This window comes from Gobius niger (assembly GCF_951799975.1).
Source record: "Gobius niger genome assembly, chromosome: 19".
In the NCBI taxonomy this organism is placed as follows: Eukaryota; Metazoa; Chordata; class Actinopteri; order Gobiiformes; family Gobiidae; genus Gobius; species Gobius niger.
Window position 1 is genome coordinate 17,657,461 of NC_136870.1, and position 20,599 is coordinate 17,678,059.

At 39.3% G+C, this 20,599-nt stretch overlaps 1 protein-coding gene across 2 annotated transcripts in view; it reads left to right on the forward strand.

The window, feature by feature from the left end:
* Positions 1-20,599, forward strand: part of wnk4a (WNK lysine deficient protein kinase 4a) — a 56,592-nt gene that overhangs the window by 6,657 nt on the left and 29,336 nt on the right. For both annotated transcript variants that reach the window (XM_079577090.1, XM_079577091.1), the window contains exons 3-4: positions 19,037-19,209; positions 19,757-19,977. In XM_079577090.1, the coding sequence (XP_079433216.1) occupies positions 19,037-19,209; positions 19,757-19,977 (394 nt within the window). The remainder of the gene's footprint in view (positions 1-19,036; positions 19,210-19,756; positions 19,978-20,599) is intronic.

Consider the following 20,599-nt stretch of genomic DNA (forward strand, 5'->3'; position numbering starts at 1 on the left):
TGCAAGAGCAAATTTGCATCACCTAATACTGCCCGAACAATCATATTTACACCATGTGTATTTTGTGCAAACCTTATGGATTTTATGTGCCTGCTGATTGTAAAGCATGCACTCAGCCGCATATCCTTTTAGGCGACTCCCTTCTGTGGTTGCCTAATATCTGAAGAGACATCTCTGTGGCCCACTTAGTCTCTGCTTTCCATGTACAGCCATGACGTCCCTTGTAAATTCCTGTCTCAAAATTCCTGTTAAACAATCCTTTACTTAGAAACATATGACACATAGATTCAGGGAACTTGAGTGAAATATTTGAAGACTATAATGTCATATCCAAACAATAGATTTAGTGCTTTGGGTGGGAGATCCTTACTGTATCTTTACAGGTTTGCATTGCATTTTGATGACGTAAGTCTCTATACGCTCTATATAGGCTTCTGTTAAACATTAGCCCGGTTTAGTGTACCACTTTCAGCTGTGATTTTCTCAATTTCAAGCACTATTTCTGACGCATCGCACACGTTTCCCAAAACACTACACACTATTGTCTTTCTTTAAACCAAATTTCCAAGGCACTGCACTGTCACAGGTCAAAAGTGCACTTAATTGCATTGAAAACTTGCATTGTTTTAACACACTGACTGTGTCTTCGGTGTTAGGCTTAAAGGTGCATTTAGTCTAGGTTTAGTGACCTGGTGGCTGTATATTAGTGGTTAGCTTAGCGCCTTTACTTTCCATCACAGTGATGCTCCTGGATCAATTCTTTCCTGAGTTTGCGTTAGGTTTTCACTGCTGACGGAGCCTCTCACCAGAAAACCAACAAATCAATTGACCCTGGAGAGTTGAAGAGGCCTTCATGATGGAAAGTAAAGCTGCCATGCTGACCACTCATACAGCCATTGGGTCACAAAAAAGGTCAATTACTCAAATATCATGTTTTTTTTTAACTGTCCGCCCAGTGCTCTGACAAAGAGTCAAGTTTTTGGAGCTGGTTGCCAACCAAGACTTGTATGATTAAGGAAAGGAAGAAGAATGGCAAACATTTCTTTGCAAAATGTTTTGAAATAGCTAATTTGACTGAATTTCAGCATTTCATTTGCTTCATACAGATAATAATAAATCATTGAAGCTGTACTTTTAATCTCTGTGATAATGACGTAGTTTAAGGTGTTGAAGTTACTTGGGGACAAAAGGAACAAGGAAAGAGCTTGTCGTGTTTCAGATTTACGTCATGCCTGCCAGAGTACAGGACTAGGAGTCATTATCGCAATCAAAGTGGGCTCCAGGGGTGGAAGGAGCTGGAAGCCAGACTGTTTCACTTAGACTTTTAATGCCTGTTTAATGGCACCGCGTTGAATTAAAACCGTATTAATAGCCAGCTACTGCGTCTGTGCAGTAACAAAGTGTGTCTTTGGGTCGAGTAGCTTGAAAGTCTGCCAAACCTTTGTCTCAATGTTGATACCACTCTTTGGCATAGCACCAGCTCGCTCTGTTCTGTCACTTGCTCCCAATATTAATCAAGGAGGACATTGCTGTTTCGGTACACATTTTTAACCAAACATGGCGCCACAGCAGTAATTTTTCTGCTCCATGGTCTGCGATTCCGATGGCTGTGATAACTGTAGAAAATCATGATTTAGACAAAAGGCCAAATGTTTTCTTTTATGGTGGAAAAGTGGGACATGGAAACATTGTTCTGTTTTATAGCGTGAAGATCAAAATTGAAAAGATGAACTGATTAGGGTGTAATTCGAAAACCCCTGTAGCCTTAGTTGACTCACATTTTTATTAGGTCTGTATAATTACAATGTTTGGTAAAACAGTTGCACCTATGATGAGTAAGGTGGGAACCTTTCAGTGTGGTTAACGGTACAACAAGCACCTGCATATTGAGGCACAAAAATATTGCGATGTATGTTGTAATTGACTCTAAAGATACTAGATATATTTCAACTCTAAAGCAAAAATAACAGTAAAGCTTTGTTCTAAAAGTGCATCATCATATCCTAAAATACCACACAAGCTGCAATAAACATGAAACATAATGTAGCCCAATTTGCTTCGGTTAAAAATCGAGGTTTTACTCAGACACAATAAGGAATAAAGGTTAATAAAAGTACGGACAATACTTTAATTATAGCTTTAACTTTAATTATCGTGACAGCCCGACCTGCATTATACTTTTTCATCATTTACATTGAATTATCTAGAACAATAAAACAAGATAAAATAGAAATATAATGTTCTTGAATTCTTTATGAACGTCTCAATACAGTCTCAGGACCAAACAACTAAACTTAGAATCTAAAAAGTAAACAAATCATCATGTTTCCAGTTTTCTGTACTACTAACCGACATATTATTCCTCACTCACTTATAAACAATTATAAATCTTTTAGAGATACTTTACACAGCATATTCATTTGTTGTCAAACTTGTTTTTAGTTTATACCAAAGCTCCTTGTTAGATGTGCAGACTGGGACATGACAGCTCCTCCACACAGGTGGCCCTATTTCACATGACAGAATAACCATTAGAATGGTTGGTATTATTATTATTCAAAACCGCTTATTCATAGAAGTAGTTGCTGCAATAATATGATTTTTTAATACAAAAATTACCATTATACAAGTGTCCCACTTTACCAAAATAAATTCTACCTCAAAAAATTGTGTTTGAGGTAGAATTATAACTTTTGTGTTAAATATTTGACTGATGTAAAATAGACATCTAATGCTTTTAAAAAACATATTACATTAAAGACTTTGACATTTTATTCTAAACCAAAAATTAGGTAAAAACTGAATTTGTAGCCCAGCGCTCATAGTTATCCAGCCTGTGCAACCGCAGTCCTTATCTCAGTGTGGCTACTGTTCTGCAGCGACATCAGCTCACTGTGTCCTATCACGTTCACTTAAACCCAATGCCAATGCAAGCACGCTGTAATGTCTTGTATGAAGCTTGTAGTGTTGCCAGATCGAGCTTATCAGGACCAGCCACGGGGCAAGGAGGAGCCAGCAAAGCAAGCCCACATTGATAGCTTTCATTTACCCACGCCACATTGACGTTAGTGTGTTTATTTGCTGGTGTTAGGTGTGCCCGAATTTCTAAGGAGACCAATGTAGGCTATGTCACCTCTATTAAATATGTTCTGCACAAAATGTGCAATAATTCACTGATAGCTTTGTGAGATACTGGTTGTTTAGGTCACGCAGTTTGCTCCTGGCACCAAGGCAGAGATAGGAGCATCTTAATAGCTTCCAGTGATAATTGTGTCTTTTTTTAGGTGAGTGGATAAGTCACAGCAGCACAGTAAGGCTCTGTTCAAGTGCCCAGGGATCTTAGACATCTTAAACGCTCAAAATAGACAGCAATCATTCCACTTAGTTTTCTTTAGCTTGTACATAAAGGTGGCTGCTTACACAGGTTTGTTGGTCAATAAGATGGATGAGATTTTTCATAAAAACAATTCAATTATCTTCTTCCATAATTCCACAATCAGAATAGTCTATTGAAAACATCTATAGATCGTAGAAAAGGAAAACATGTGATAAATAATAGCTAAAGAACTGTGGGTTCAGTTTTTGTAGATATAATTACATATATTGTTTTAGAAGTCTCAGCTGGCCCATGGAGTTATAAGAAATAGGCTGTAGACACAAATGGCCTCAACGTATATAGCGCTTTTCTACCTTCATTAGGCCCAAAGCAGTTTACAGCAAGGAACCAGTCACCCATTCACTCTCTCATTCATCCAATGTACACACACACTGGAGGCAAGGTGAAGTGTCTTGCCTAAGGACACAACAACAGTGTGCATCTTCAGGAGCTGGAATTCAAACCCCTGACCTTTTGATCGTGAGACGACCCGCTCTACCAATTGCGCCACCATCGCCAAATTTAAATAAATGTCTAATGCAGGAGAAGTTTACTTAAGAAGAGATTTAAATATGATGAGCTGTGTGTTCCAAGAATGACAATAAGACTTGAGTAATGTTATGCAAAGGGGTTTGTAAGTTAAGAACCTCTGATGAGAGACGCTGATTCTGTATGTGAGTTAAGGACAAACTCTCTCAATGCTCTAACAACTACTTAGTGGCAGTAAGGCTCCAATGACTCAGTATTTTGCCTAGAGAGGACTGGGGACAAATCTCAAACAATGACTATTATTAATGTGCATTAATGTGAATGACCTTTGATAAATATATAGATAAAGCAGTCATTGTATGTCCATGACTCATATTTTACCAGTTAATTCATAAGTGGCTAGAACAATAATAAAAATAAAAGACATAAAAATGCCATCCTATCATTATATTTCTACCCACTTTTTTTTTCTGCATCACCAAACCAGGAGAACATGCCATGTTGTAACTTATGTAGATGGCTGACCATTTCATTGTGTCTTAAATACCTTGATTATATTTGTTCATGTGACATTTAAAGCCCCAAATTGATGTAGAAAAACAGACGAGTAATACATAATGATTCAATGACTGACCTAATGTTGGCTGACTCATGTGTAGCTACCACTTGCCCACTTTCTATTCAGTCAGACTTTTATTTTATCCCAGGGAAATATTTTTTTTATACACTTGTTTATCCACCACGCCAGCTTTGATTTAGCATCCAATCTCTTCCAGTAAGCAGCATTTTATGACCGATATTTTTATGAAACCTGTTAATGGCACCCTTTGGAAACCGTGTCGCCAGGTTGACTCCCTCACATCTTACCTCAATGTCCATGTTGTCGCAAGTTTCTACAAATCACTGCCTTTCAACAGTTTTTGTATCGACACAGCGTGACTGCAGAGTTGGAAAACATGTGGTCATCGGCCGCGTGGACCCCGGAGAGGCCTTTTTCTAAACAAACTTCTCGATTTAAAAGCTCTTTGGTGCCGTGTTAGTCAAGGCGAAAGCATGCTCCGCGGGGTAACTTTTGGTCACTTTCGGTGGGGGTGTCAGTCGTGAAAACGTGCCCGACCTCGACATGCGAGAGCTGCCATGAATTGACCATTGGTGTACAGTAGTGACTTGTTTGTACTCGCACGACCGATCAGCAAACACCCTAATGTGTTTTCTAAGTCAACAAAAAAACGAAATGTCTGTTTCACCCAAATCTATTAATCTTCATGCTCACCAAACGATTAAAATACACTCTCCAGCCACATTATTAGGCCTGCTGTGTAGGCTACACAATATCTGTGTATATTTTAAGGAGAAATACAAGGACTTCATCTTTAAAACTGTGGCTGCATTAAAACTTTCACAAGAGTACAACAGATAATATTATCAGGTTGGAACAAGACTGAAACTATATTAAGCCAGAACTAATGAATAAAAGATTCAGCATACTAAAATAACTGTTAGTTAGTTTATGAATGATTTGACCTTTATTGAACCAGGCAGGATATACAGGCCTTGGTGATAATAGCTCTCACTTATGTAACGCTTTGCCTATTTTAGAAACAGAGTCTGCAAATTTAGTGCAAACGAAGGCGTCTCCTGGCTCATTACTTGTTCTATCAAATCACGCTTTCAAGGAAAGTAATAAGAAATATTAAAAATCTCCACAAAAATTTGAGTAGCTCAGCAGTTTTTGTAATACCCCCGTCTCCCCTGCCTCGGGACTAAGCGTGCTGAACAGGTGTGTACTTAACAAAGTGGCCAGAGAGACAGTATGTACGTGACACTTAACGGACTCTCATTCGCAGAGCTGACCGTAAATTTGAGAGTCGTTAGTGTCCCGTGACATGGCCAGCACTTGCATAAGCCACTCTTAGTTAAACTATATCCGGTCCCGTGGCACCCGATAGGCCATCCTTGTTTGTCGCTGTAACACTATGCTGCTGCTGCTGCGACCCCCCTTAAAGTCCAGCATGAGCAATGATAACGCGTAGCTTCACTTATAGGGTTAAGGCTTGCAATTGATACAGTATTCAGAGTATAAACGAGATGAGTGTTGCATGTTTCCAAACCAATCGAAAAAATATCCCTCTTGACAAACTCCAAAACTGCATAGTAGTAATAGAAATAAGTAACATTTTCTGGAAATAAGTCAATGAGGATTTCAATGAGGATAATTAATCATAAATACAGTGTAGACATTGTTAATGTTGTGGAAACGGCGGGTGGTTTTTAATGGAATAAATACATAGGTGTGCAGAGGCGCCTTTCTAGCAACCATCACTCCAGTCCTCTAATGGTAAATTGTGTTAGCTAATCGTGTGAAAGGGTTATTGATGATTAGAAAACCCTTGTGCAATTATGCTAGCACTGCTGAAAACTGTTGTGCTGATTAGAAAAGCTATAGAACTGTGACCCCAAATTTTTGAGTGGTTGTGTACATTTGGCCATAATTTGAGTATACATTTTCAAGAAAATGCCCCTCCTGGAACCGCCACCTTAACGTCGTGAAGGGGTTTGAACACCCAAATGATCCTAGGAGCTCTGTTGTTGGGGGCTTCGGGCCTCTGGTAGGGTCTCCCATGGCAAGCAGGGCCTAAGTGACGGGTCAGACAAAAAGCGCCTCAGAAGCCCCTTATGAGAGACCAACAGGCCCGTTTAATCGTGAGGCTGTCCTCCTGTGGCTGGTGTAATGTGATTTGGGCAGCTCCAATGGCTCGGCAACGGACAAGTGGAAGAAGATGGATGGATGGATGGATTTTCAAGAAGATTTTTTTTTTTAGACTTAACTTAGACTTAAAGGGACCAGGAGTTTAAAAATGTTCACCACAACTGCCTCTAAAATCCTGCACTCAAAAAGTTGTTACTTCTGGTCTGAAGTCACTTTCAACAGATAAAACAAAATCTTAATTTACTTGAAAACTAATTGCTGTTAGCTTGAAATTAGTTGCTCAAATTGTGAATGTTTTATACCTCATAGTTAACTACTACTACTAATATTAATTTTACTCGCACTACATCTAGGGTCACTTCTATTATACGCCACAAGTACTAAGTTGTACAAAATATTTGACTAACCCTGTAAAGCACTCTCTTGCACTTTTTATATCGCCGTTGAACCAAACCCCCGGAGGAAATGAAAGCACAGAGTATCTTTATTTCTCTGTGCCAGACCCCGGGGATGCAACAACCTCTAAATACACGTCGGGTCGGCTCTCCTTCAAACTTTTATATTACTTTCGGAGCCAGGTGTCCAAGTCTTAACTGTTATGGGCCAGCTCAAATATTGCTAGCTCAGAATCTACCTCCGCAACCTGGATGTGACCTATCCCAAAGAGTCAACGGATAAGCTACAACAACAAGCCCTAATGCCAGCTGTATTGCTCCCTGTTTTCCCGTGAATTTAAGGAATGCCACTTTGGGTTTCTTGCGCCTCACCGTTGCACGCTGCCGAGTTGAAAACATACACTTACGAGTTATTAGTCAGGACAGAGTGTGCTTGACTGTGTGGGATCTGTCTTTCCGACTCCGGCAGTGAATGACAAAACCCGTCCAGTGACACGTAGGTTGCCTAAAACAAACCATAAAAACAAGTATGCGCAAATACTGTGAGATGCAGTCATGGCCCCAGTTCTTTCAACAGTTGGAGGTTTGGCGCCAGGAGGAATCCGCCCAATGAGACCTGTAAAGTGGCATATCTTTTGTTCCGATCTTGTCGGAGCTTGTAATCTTTAACAGTAGTAATAAATGGCAATTATTGACATATATTAGCAACAGTAAAGTGAGATGACACTTCAGGAGAAAGCCTTTACGAATAAATCTTGGCATGTGCGCACAAACACAGTGGATTGTACATGGATTAGGTACAGTTTCATCATTTTAGCTACATTAATTAAACTTATAGCTATCTTAAAGTACAGAATTACATGGAAAAATTACACACACCTTATTTACTGTATTTTCTGGTAATGTGGATAATTACTTTAACCCTAACCCAGTATACACAAAACCAAGTAACTAGGCAAATTTGCTCTTGATAATAATAGGAAAACCGGATTGCAAAATAGTTAAAGCAGAACTAAGCAACTCATGCCCCTAGAGGCCATAAGCACCACTGTCGGTGTCGTAGCATGTTTTTTACTCATTAATTGTCCGTGAGAGTAAATACTACGCTGACAGAAAAGACAAAGTGAGAGAGAGATATTGTACATCCAATAACACAATGGAGATCTTTTTTTTTTCACTCAAACTTGACGGTAAATGCTGTTTAAGTGGTGCTAGCCTGCAGTTAGCTTTGCGTGTTAGCCTGTTCGCATATTGATCGTGATTCTATTAGTGTGTATTGGGGCCTCAGGTCGGTGCAGGGAAGTTGCAAGACTCCCCAACACTTGAATAACCCCAGAAGGACTACGAAAAGGATTTATTAAGGTTAACAAGTACTGCTTTAAGTAAGTAAGTAAGTAAGTAAGTAAGTAAGTAAGTAAGTAAGTAAGTAAGTAAGTAAGTAAGTAAGTAAGTAAGTAAGTAAGTGCTTTATTTGCATTCAGGTGTTGGGCTGGTCCTGAGCCGCCATTGTGGGCTTTATTCCTTACCAGCCTTAGTTACCATGCTATTTCTATCCTAAAACCATCGCACAATCTTGCTGCTAAAAGTAAAGTGAAGCCAAAAGTTTTACTAAAAGTTTCTATTCTGTCCATACAGACTGGGCTTTTTCTATTAATACTCAACCATTGTATTATGAACTGCAGAGACCGAGAGCCAGGGCTATTTTTAGACAGATTAGAGGAGTTGGCAGCGCTTTGTGTCACGGACAAGCTGCAGTTTTAGAGAGATGTATTGTTCGGGGATAAAGCACATACCAATATCAACATATCAATGTCAATGTTCATCCTGTTAATTGAAAGAACCGATGCTTGATTTTATGCACTTTGTCATTTTAAAAGTTAGAGCTATTACTAAACTGCCTTTTACATAGTGAGAAGTTGAATCTGATAAAACGAGCAGCAGTCTTTTTCTTGACTTTATTTGGCTGTGTAGCATACAGGCTACAAACGCTCTGACTCCTGACTGTTTCTGTGCTTTGTATCTCGTCCCCTTGCCTTATACATTTCATTTAAACTGGTTAATAAAGCCCAGAGACCTCCCTTATGCACTTTATGACGACCATATATATATTTGACAAAACACATTAAGGTTGCTAAGTGCACTGTGCCTATGTGTAGCAAACATAATTTTCATGATGCTCCCCAGTGTAGCGGACAGAGCAGACCTCTAAATATATGCTGTTTATTAATGGAAGTGCGACATGTGACTTGTTCATTGAATGAGCACATTTTATCGCTTTTTACGTCTGGCACAAAAAATAACACATTTTCAGTTTGTCTGTCAAAGTATTGCAATTGTGGTTTAATTTGCCATTGATTTTAAAAAATGTAAACATCCAGTGGCTTTAGGTATTGTTTGAATGCAAGAGGTTTAAGAACGGCACTAGAACTACACCTGAACTCAGGTTTTCCTCCACATGAGGTGCACAAGTTTCAGCACATGTGCACATGCCACGCCTCATTTGAACGCCAAGAACCTCCAGAATCCAGTCAGAGATTGGCAACAGGTGCTGGGATTGTGGAAGTGAGAGAGAGAGTCCCTTTATGTTAGTTTCCTAACTAGTTTTAACCATAGAATCAGGCAACCCAACTCTTATTGCTGGGTTTCAGGTGACATCACAGCATTCTAAAGGCCTATAATATTATATAGAGGTAAAATTATTTAGTTTTTGAGGAAATTTTTGGTCTTTTACAGAGAGATCATAGACTCAGTGACTCATAGACCCAGTGACTGATAATATTGATATTTTTTGTAATTCATGCATTCTATTTTTAGATACGACTTGTTAAAGTGTAATGCAGTTACTAGGAAAAACTGGCTCCTCCCCCACTGGGTCCTGTGACATCATCACATTCTGCAACCTGAAGACCACCAATTAACCTCTTAACCCTCACCTAACAAGTTATTATCCAGGTATCCAGGCATTACCCGAATCTAAAAGCTTCTTGAGAAAACCAAGATGAAAATGCAACAAAAAAGGCATAAAAAACGTGACAAAAAGATACAAAAAAGCAACAAAATAGTGATTGAAATGTAACAAAAAAGTGACAGAAACGCAACAAAAAAGACCACAAAAAGAGATGAAAAAGAAACAAAAACATGATAAAAAGTTACAAAAAAAAGCAACGAAAAACGACAATGCCACAACAGCGCATTGGAAACACAACAAGGAACAAGCTTTTTTGTCGGTCTTAGCTTTCAATTAAGGCTTTACACTGGCCTGTAGGCTGTAAGAAGCTTTTATATTTGGGTAAAACCGAACTGGAGATAATGCGCTCCGTTAAAATGGGGGTTAAGAGGTTAATAAAAACTATATTTCAGTTGAGCACTTATGTAGGTTCTGTTTGTAAGATAAGAATATTTCATTAACTACCTTTAATATTTGAAAGAAAACTGAGATATGAACTGCTAATAATTAATACAAGATAAACATTTCAGATCAGGTTTCAGAAGACGGCGATATTACTGTGTATGTTTTGCTAACTGAACCACTCACTGAGAGATCTTGTAACCCTTTTGTATAACACATGCTTTATTCTAATCAAATATCTCACAGTTGATTTCACGGTACAGATATTACAGCTTGATACATTGTAGGAACCGTTACTAAAGGCCCGACTTCAGTGGTGTATTTTTCAAGACAAAACCTTATCCTCCTCTGGGCGTCTTGTGATCTTTCCGTGGTTCGGTGGGTTCGAGCCGACGAGGACAGATTGTTTGTTCCATTCATTCTCTTTGCTTTTTAAATGGCGTTACACAGCGAGTAAACAGCTGACATAATCCGCTACAACACTTAGAGGACGCCGGCATATTTGCTCTCAGTAAAATCGGACCTGAGCAGGGTGTTCATTCTGATGCATGCACATTCAATATAATGTGCTATTTTTTTTTGGGGGGGGGTGTTTCCATTAGTTCATTCATTGTACATTCACTTTGGATATACATGATGGGGTTATGCAATATGTTTACAATAAGCTTCACAATACATCCATTGTATCAACAAATCAGGTAATTTCCGTATTCACTTGTTGCCTGGAGAAGTTTTGCGTGTGTAAGTCATAAGTACGTTTTCTATCCTTGCATGTAGTAGGGCTGTAAGAACACGGAGTACAGGCCGATGTGCAGACGGGTGAAATGCCAGAAGAGGATGCCTGTGTGTGGCAGGACTCTGGGGTCACTGCTCCTGTTGACCTGTGACCTCGTGTACCTTCGACTATGAAGTGTCAAGTCCTAAGTATGATGTTGCTGTCCCCTCAAATATGTTCAGCCTACGTGAGGTCGCACAAAATAGACAAGTGAGCAACCCCCGATCTCCCACTCTAAAATGAACTATCGTTATATGTTTTTCTTGATTAATTGAACACTAGTCCTGATCTGGCTCATATTTCCAAGAATAACATCAAAAATGGAGTGATCCTTGTTAAATATTTTTCCATTACTTTATTAATAGATAGGCTATAGTTGATAATTGATCTGTAACATCATGACAAAAAATACTTTATTGATCTCACAATGAAAACAAGAGGAGTGTTCACCTTTTCACTCAGAGAAATACACTTTCAAGAACGTCTCGTGGCATCGGTTAGTATTGGATATCGGCAGGTACTCAAACCCCAGTATCAATATCGTTATCTCATCAGAAACAAAAAAGCTGGATCGGTGCATCTCTACTCTAAACACTGCACTGTTTTCTTTACTTGGATCAGATTCATAAAGCACTCGGGTCAAAAGTTCACTTTGTAGTAAAAACGCTAAGTTTGTTGCCAAAACCCAGTTCGATCAGTGTTTCTACTTGTAACTGCAAATGAAGATGTGTCAACTTTTCTTTTTTTTTTGGTAAAAATATGCTCAGTACTGTGACAAGAAAAGAGCAATGTTTTGAAACTGTGCAAACCATACATTGGGTTGAAAGTTTGAACAAATTAGGATGAAAATGTAACAAAAAGTGACAAAATGTGACAAAAAAGTGTCAAAATAGCGAAAAAAAATAAAAACGCAACAAAAAAGAGACAAAAGCTCTTCAAAAATGTAGCATAAATGCTGCGAGTTTTGTAGTTTTTTTAGAGCTGAAATGAGGCGTAACCCTGGCCTATAGGCTGTAAACTCCAGTCGAGAAGCTTTGAGATTTGGGTAAAGCCAAACTGGAGAAAATGCGCTCGATTAAGGCAGGGGTTAAGAGGTTAAACATGTACTTTTCCATTGATTTAAGTTGCTGTAACCTACACTTTGGGAGTCCCTGTGCAATAGAAAAACAGGAAAAGACTCATAACAAATGACAAGCTTACACTGCATATACTGTAGCATCATTAATGACATGTCATCAGGAGAGCAGCAAGAATTCAGCCTCTATTTGAACATACAATACAATACTTGTCTTCCAGACATTATTAGAAGCCTGAAATTTGCACCTGTGGGCATTTAGCTTGTTTGAGCAGATCGTAACCTGGATATATAATATAAATGAAGATGTATGTGTGTCATTAAGATGCCAAACTAAATGTCAGTTTGTAAAAAAAAAAAAGCTGTTCAAACTTGTCTCTTTGTGCCGTGTGTTAGAACCTCAAGGTGTTCTAATGATTATATGAAAATAGGTCTACAAAATGTATTATCCTGAGTTATCATCACACTATATCTATCCTGTTAGTTAAGTGTTTATTTGACACTGAGCAATGTTAGAAAGACTTCACTCCCTACATTCATTAAAACACACCAAAGCTCCGCAAAGGCCTGCTTGAGTGGCCCCTCGTCACCTCGCCCGTCGCGTAATCCTGCGTCTGTCTACATGCTGCTGTCGCTAATGATCCGGGCGCCGCCGCCATTCGAATTGAGCTCGCTCTGAGGTATACAGCTCTCACTCCTTATGAGATTAATGCCTAGCCTCGCTGTTGCTGCCTAGTGCTTCATTTTCGCCGGTTTTCTTTGGACGGCACACAGTAGCTCTTCAGTACGGGCGGCCGCAGACAGCTAAATGCACGCACTGTAAGCGAGGAGTTGCCTACGTGCTTGTTTATACCCAGAATATGTCAGTCGGTCGGGCTTGTTGTATGCTATGATGAGGTCTGGGGGCTTTTTAGCGCCGTCTTTGACCTAAATCTTGGCTACAGCAGTTAGTCACCACCACCGCATGATGGACAGTGGTTGGGTGATGCCCAAGCTGTGCACGTTCACTGCTGTCGTCACTCCTTAGCCGACCCTGCCTGCCTTAGACCCTGTCGATGGCCTCACACAAACTAATGGTATGGGGAATAGGCTTACGTTTAAGTGTATAAAAGGGATCACCTAAAGGTCATTGTGATACAGGATATTTCAGATACTACCTTTGGAATTCATGACTGGGGGCACTTACTAATGGAGTTGGCTTTCATGATAGTTGGTTGAGTTCCATCTGTGCTGAAATTCAATTATGCTAATTATGGCTTAATTGGTTTCTAGAAGTAGCATGAAGCAGTGGTTCTTAACTACATAATAACTTAAGTATTACTCAAAGTGATAGTCTGTAAGTTTAAATAGTTCACAAATTTAATAGATTGTGTATAATTGACCGCAGGACACCACTTTGACTAAAGAGATGAGCTTTTCCTGTGAACCTGCCTGTCAGGTCCAATCAGGAGAGAAGGGGGGGGAGCTTGATTGTTTACTTTTGAAAATGTTGTTCCTGTGCTAGTCATTTTGCAAACTAAGAAGGGCTTTACATTCAAATTTCACTTTGCAAACTTACAGACTATCACTTTAAGTATTATTGCTCAAACAAAAATGTTACTTCATATTATAATAAAGAAATGTTATAGATATGATTGAAAAAATATTTTTAATTCATAATAGAAATCCACTATTAAACAATCAGCAACAAATTTAGGCTATGCTTTTGTATTAGGGGTGGTCCATATCGCATCGCATATCATTATCGCGATATAATTAGCTGACATCGTTGTGGACACGATATAGTAAAAAAAAAAAAAATGAGATTAAGGATGTAAGCTGCTTGAGTAGATCATATTTGTGAGGAAATTAGTATGCCGTTAAAAAAAAAAGAATAAAATATCACTGAATTAATCTTCCCAATAGGCGTAAGGCTGGATTTTGAAGTAATTTGTCCATTCTCAATTATATCCTCAAATATATCGTTATCGTGATATTTCTTTTTTTATCGTGATATGGATTTTAGGCCATATTACTCTGTCCTATTATGTATATTAAAGCTGGAGTGCCTGATTATTCCCATATTGAGACAGTCAGTCAGACTTAAGTGCTTTTTAACTGCTGCTGCCTCTACACGTTTCTAGCTCTCACAATGTCAATACATGTACAGCCATTAAAATTTTATTATGTGATATGCAGATGGAGTGTGGTAATACTTTTTTTTTGTCTCCACAAAACTTGCATTTTCAATATGGCTCGTTCCTCTGTGGTCTTTTCTGTATTTTACAACCCAGCTTTAACATCCTACTTTATTGAATTAAGCTACATCATTATTATCTGCATTGCATGCTAAAATAGCATGACTGCTTCCAGTTATCACTTGCCATTTCTCTGTATGTTTATCTTAGATCCCTGTAGATGCCACAGTCTGTCCACTCTGACCACCCTTTCCACCACCCGCCCTGTAACATCGGGACAGAGTGAAGCGTGCATTCCCGTATTGGGCCTGTTCCTCCTCCTGGTTTTTGTACAAACTTTGGGCTACTCCCCGTACTGGTTGTCATAATAGGGGCGCTGACAGGAACTTCTTAATGCCATGGACTCCTCTACCATCAACAAGGCTTATGTAACATGTGTGGCACTGAGCCCAAGTATTTCCAACCTCAGCCGCGGCGGACCCCGACTCAATGCACACACCTCCCCTCGGCTAAAAATAAATCATGTTAAGAAAGGTCCAAGTATACTTCCAGTTGTCAGTTTCTCGAAAACAGTGTAGGCCACACTCACTGATATATTGTTTACTTTTCTACCATCACAGTAATAAAGGTCCCAGGTTCAATTCTGCCCATTTCTGCAATAGGTTTCCCTCAGATAGATCTACAGATGGCATCTCTGGAATTGCCCATATATGGTCATGTTTGAAAACAGTTAAGGGGGAAAACAATTTGGAGGAAAATCTAAACTTTCTCTAATTATTCAAAAAACTACTTTAACAAATGATGAATTATGAATATAGTTTTCTACTAAATAAAGATACAAAGACATGGAGAGGAGCAAAGTGGTTCAACAGCCCATAAATACATAAATAACGGAGAATGCTAACTTGATGCTTCATGTTAGCATCATGCTAATGCTAACTCTAGCTAGCGCTAGCTACAACTACTGTTTTTTTTTCTTCTTCTACTGAACAATCTGCTGTGAATAAACATCCATATGGACCCGATTCAGACTTGACTTTATTTGTTTGTGATAAATAAGTTTATATTTTGCTAAAAATTTGGCAAAAAAAAAATTGTGTTTCCCAAAATATTCTGTTTTCCCCCTTGGTGAGGCCACGCCCCCTGTATCTATGCTTTGGTCTCCCCTACCACTAACAATATGTACAACATGGCTTTTTTCTAACTTTTTATTGGCTCTCTTATAATATTAGTAGTAATAGTGTGTAATATCTACAGGCCCTCAAACCGTTGGCTATGTAAATAAATAAACAAACACAAAGTTTTCCCATATTCAAAAGTATTTAACTATTCCCCTATTATTCTTTTCTTTCACAGTGTTTTGGTGGAAGCGACACTGGTTTCTGTCTATTATCACTTGCCTTTTTCAAAGCAGCTTTTGTTTGTTTTTATGGCTCCCCCACATGTGTTGCTTTTCCAGGGTTATGCAATATGTTTTCGGGCTCCTTTTCTATGGGCATGCTGCGATAGATGCGGGCCAAAGATCCCCGCTCCACTAATCTAAATTTGTCATTACTGTGCAATCGGCTCAATAAAACATAATAGCTGACTTTATTTCCTTTTCCGCACACTTTTCCCCCACTTCCCGCAAATGGCCAAAGTTTGTGTCTGTCAGTGGCGCGTGCAGAGTCCGAGGCGCTTTCTCTCTGTCCGCCAAGTCTCTGCCACAAACATCCATGTCCTTCTCCTCTGGCCTCTGCGCCTGATAAAGTTGAGCCACATAGTTTTTCGACATCATTCCCGTGAGGCAACCCCTCTGTACACTCCATGTGAAAAACCCTCTTACCCAAGCCTTACAATAAACAAATCATGCTAACAACTGTGGATAATGCTTAAGATGATTTTGATTTGGCCTAATTGAATGAGGAGTGTGGAGTTTGTCTGAAGAAATGGCATAATAGGGGAGAACATTTTTTCGCTTTTTCAATAACAATGTTCAACCTTGCACCGTGGCATTGTTAACCTTCATTGCTGCTTTTTTAAACAAATGAAAACACACACAATTAGCTTTTGTCGTTGGCAGCTGAACATAATCTTCCACATTTACCATGATGATGGACAATTTTCCATGTTAAAAAGAGGCAGATTTGATTTTGCTGTGTGAAATAATGATCTTGTACCAATTTGTCTAGCAGAACATATTTTACTGCATGCATATTGTCGCCCTAAATTGTGCCCCCAGGTCTCCAGTGTTTTTACTGAGAATTTATAGTTGCAGAAATCTAAAGAAGCACATGGACTGCTCTGGTAAACACTGTTGCCTGACAGTTTACAGTACAAACATAGGCTTTTTGTATGGGCAGTTGTCAAAAGAAGACGCACAAATCTAAGTAATGAGTGCAACAAGATTCTTTTTTCTATGGCAGGATATAAGTTAAGGCAATAAGTTCACACCATAGCTTTAAAGGGCATTATCATGAACATACTATATCTACAATGGCAGTGTATCTGGTTGTAAGTAAGGGGTAAAAGTACTTCTGATTCTTGCAGTAAGGGGAGTGGCTTGTACACCTTCGTTAAGCCAATATGGAGCTAGATATGCACGCACAGATACATATTCTTTGACTCCAGTTTCACAATGTAAATCTAGAGCTGTTTTTCTTTTCCAGGGACTTTCTGATCTGTACAGCCATAAATCTCATTGTCTGTTTCCATGGCATGTTCAAAGTCCATAAAGCTGCAGCGGCGTGGCTAACATCCTGACGTGCGTAGATGCAAATTAGACCAATGTATTGACAGCTTTTATAATACACGTAATTCACTGCCGTCTCGAGGTGTCACAATCAATGACAGGCTCGTGGACAGTAAGTTGGATGCACATATAGATTATTGGTATTATCAATTCAAAGCGATAATGAGTTTGCATTTTGAAACCTCTCCCACTTATTAGTATTTGTGTTTCATGTCATAGCCTTAATAAGAGGCACTGATTTATTTCCTTACCCTTTGCCTGAAGAATGAGATCAGCTGACTATCAGAGCATCCTGAATGACCAGGGTGTTCCTTCAATGGATTTCATATTCCAAGATGACAAAGCCGGGATTCATCAGTGGTTCAGCATGCAGCATAAGACATCATTTTCACACATGGATTTCCCGCAATAGTCCAGATCTTAACCCCATTGAGAATCTTTGGGATCTTTTCACTTTGCAGAAGCTTATTGAAACAATACTGCAGTGAATGTGTGCAAAAATCAAATCTAAAGGGGGAAAAAAGAGTTTCCTTTACTTTATTTTTGGTCAGTAATTTCTATTTCACATTTTAGTTTGTACATAAGATTCCTTGTTGCATTGTTCATTGTTCATTGCTATGTACCACTCTTAACTTAAAACCAACAAGAAAGCTGGTCGTCTCCCTTATGCAAGACTAGCTGGCGGACACTTCAAAAACATTTACTCAAAGCTCTGCTGATGACGATGTTAACACGTAATCTCATCGACAGAAGCGTGAGGGCCGCTGTTTTTGACAGTGTTCTTGTGTGTGATGTTTAAGTGACTGCTTGTGTCACCACCATAACCTGATCATTACTGACCTCAAAGCAGCCCTTGTCTTTAAAGCATGGGCCCTCATGATGTAACATGACAGGCTTTGACAAGTGACTGATGCAGTAGGTGAAAGGAGACTTTTAAGTTTGACTTTGGACTCTATAATTTGGCGGTTTCCCAAAGTTTTCTGACCTTTATTACCTATATGTTTGAATGTGGCGATAACACATTTTTAAAAGGTTTTGAAAAAATAGAAAATTTAAAAAAAGAGACTTCTTTTGTAACGGTAACTTCATTTTTAAAAGGATTATAGTAGTGTAATAATTTGCACTTTTCCGGTGTCAGACTTTAACGTAATTCCACAGGAATGAATGCAGAGGTATGTCCTTCCCTGTAAGTGACACTGCTGGTAACAGTAGCAGCTTCTCGGTTACTTGGAAAGAGGTCTCTCGAAGGAAAGAGTGGTGGTCAAGTTGATTGTGCATGAAAACATATACAAACCATCTTTTCCCAGAATTCTACCTCAATGCAGGATTCATGGCTCTTTGGTCTCAGCTGAGTTTTCCTCTAGCCACCCACCGAAGGCAGACTTAACATAAATCGAGCCTTTCACGCAAGAGGAAGCACAATAATGTCTTGTGCCTCGTCCATTTTTACACGACTCTTGGAAACATCCTCTTTCATGGCATAGTCGAGAGCCCTATGTTGGAAAATTGTGGTTATGTAACCAGAGGGTCCCCCAACATGTGGTTTCCATCTGCACAGTCGGTGTCATTGAGTAAAGAAACAGCAATTTTTCAAATATGCCTATCATCTTATATAATCATCGATGTCTATAGGCCCATTTATGTTCTCAAAATGTGATATCTGTCAGCAGCTTCTTAAAACATTTCCATATGTTCACACCAGTCAGGCTTTACATTATGACCACCTGAACCTCATTGTGGTTTTGGGCCAGTGCACAAATGGAGCCTTGTTTACCAAGCGGATAACTTTATCAGTTTCTATGCAGTGTTAATTGCAAATTATTTTATTGTAACTTTCTAGGCATTAAAATTTGATATCTTAAACTTTTACCCACTGACCAATAGGTGCCATGATAACAATTTGTTTCTGTCAATTCAATATGGCTTGATAAAGTTTATTTTTCTTTCTTTTGTTGTCAGACTCGGAAGTTGACCAAAGCCGAGCGCCAGCGTTTCAGCGAGGAGGTGGAGATGCTCAAAGGCCTGCAGCATCCGAATATCGTCCGATTCCACGACTCGTGGAAGTCCACCATGAAGGGCCAGAAGTGCATCATCCTGGTGACTGAGCTCATGACGTCGGGCACACTCAAAACGTAGGTAGAACTGGAAACCTGTACTTAAACAGGAAGCACAGATATTAAGAATTCAAAGGTTGAATTTTGATCTGGTTTATGGTTTATTATTTTTTCACTATAGCATTGACGTGAAGTACCACGTGAAGTGGTAGCATTAGCCTCTTCAATCACAAAAGGCAGTGGACTTCATGCCTAACAATAACAGTTTTTAATAACAAATTGCACCATACAATCCATACCACCTCCATTTTAATCAATGGATACTTGAGACTGTTATGACTTGATGTGTGCAGCCTTTTGAACAAAGTAAAATCATTGTTAACTTGATTTAATTAATAAATTGTGACTGTGTAACCCCTTATTACAAAATGCTACTTGAAATCCTTTTATTATAGACCCTCTCTGTTTCTGTGTTAAACCAAACAAAAGTTGACGGATCGTCCTGGGGTTGAAGCTGTACTTACGTCCTCTTGATTTTTAATATAAAACAGAACTTATCCTAATCGTACTTCCCTCTTCTCTATGTTTACATGAAGCTGTTATTTATTATAATCTTTTGTTTAAGGTACCTGAAGAGGTTCAAGGAGATGAAGCTGAAGTTGCTGCAGCGCTGGAGCAGACAGATCCTCAAAGGCCTTCACTTCCTGCACACGCGCACTCCTCCCATCATCCACCGCGACCTCAAGTGTGACAACATCTTCATCACCGGCCCCACGGGATCCGTCAAGATCGGAGACCTGGGGCTAGCCACGCTCAAAAGTGCCTCATTTGCTAAAAGTGTCATTGGTGAGTACATACAGTAGATGCATTGATAACTGCATTCCTCACACATAGATGATCATACATCATTATGATCATCATGCACTAACGGCATGGTAGCGCAGTAGTTAGCGCTCGTGCTTCACAGAAAAGAAGGTCCCGGGTTTGATCCCTGTGTGGAGTTTGCATGTTCTCCCTGTGTCTGCATAGTTTCCTCCAGGTACTCCGGTTTCCCCGACCACTAAAAACATGTACAATAGGCCAGGGTGAATGAAAGTGTGGGACATGCACTGTCCCAAACAAATGAACAAATAAAAAAGGAAACTCTGCCATACTTATTGAAGGCGGATTATAGGTCGCAGTATAAAGGTAAACAATCAGATTACTAGGGCCAACTTTACTATTTTGCATTGCATGTTAATGAACATACATGGGTCTCATGCATGTAAACACGCCACACCGGATTGTAGCCATGAGCTAGTTTCCATCCGTCGTCCCCCACTCTCAAACACACTCTCATTCATCCTGGCCTATTGTACATGTTTTTAGAGGTACTGCTACTGTTTCCTCTTTAAGAAAGAATACAAGGTTGTACCAATTAAACAACAGACTCCTCAAAGGTATAATCTATGGAAATTGTAGTTTTTTA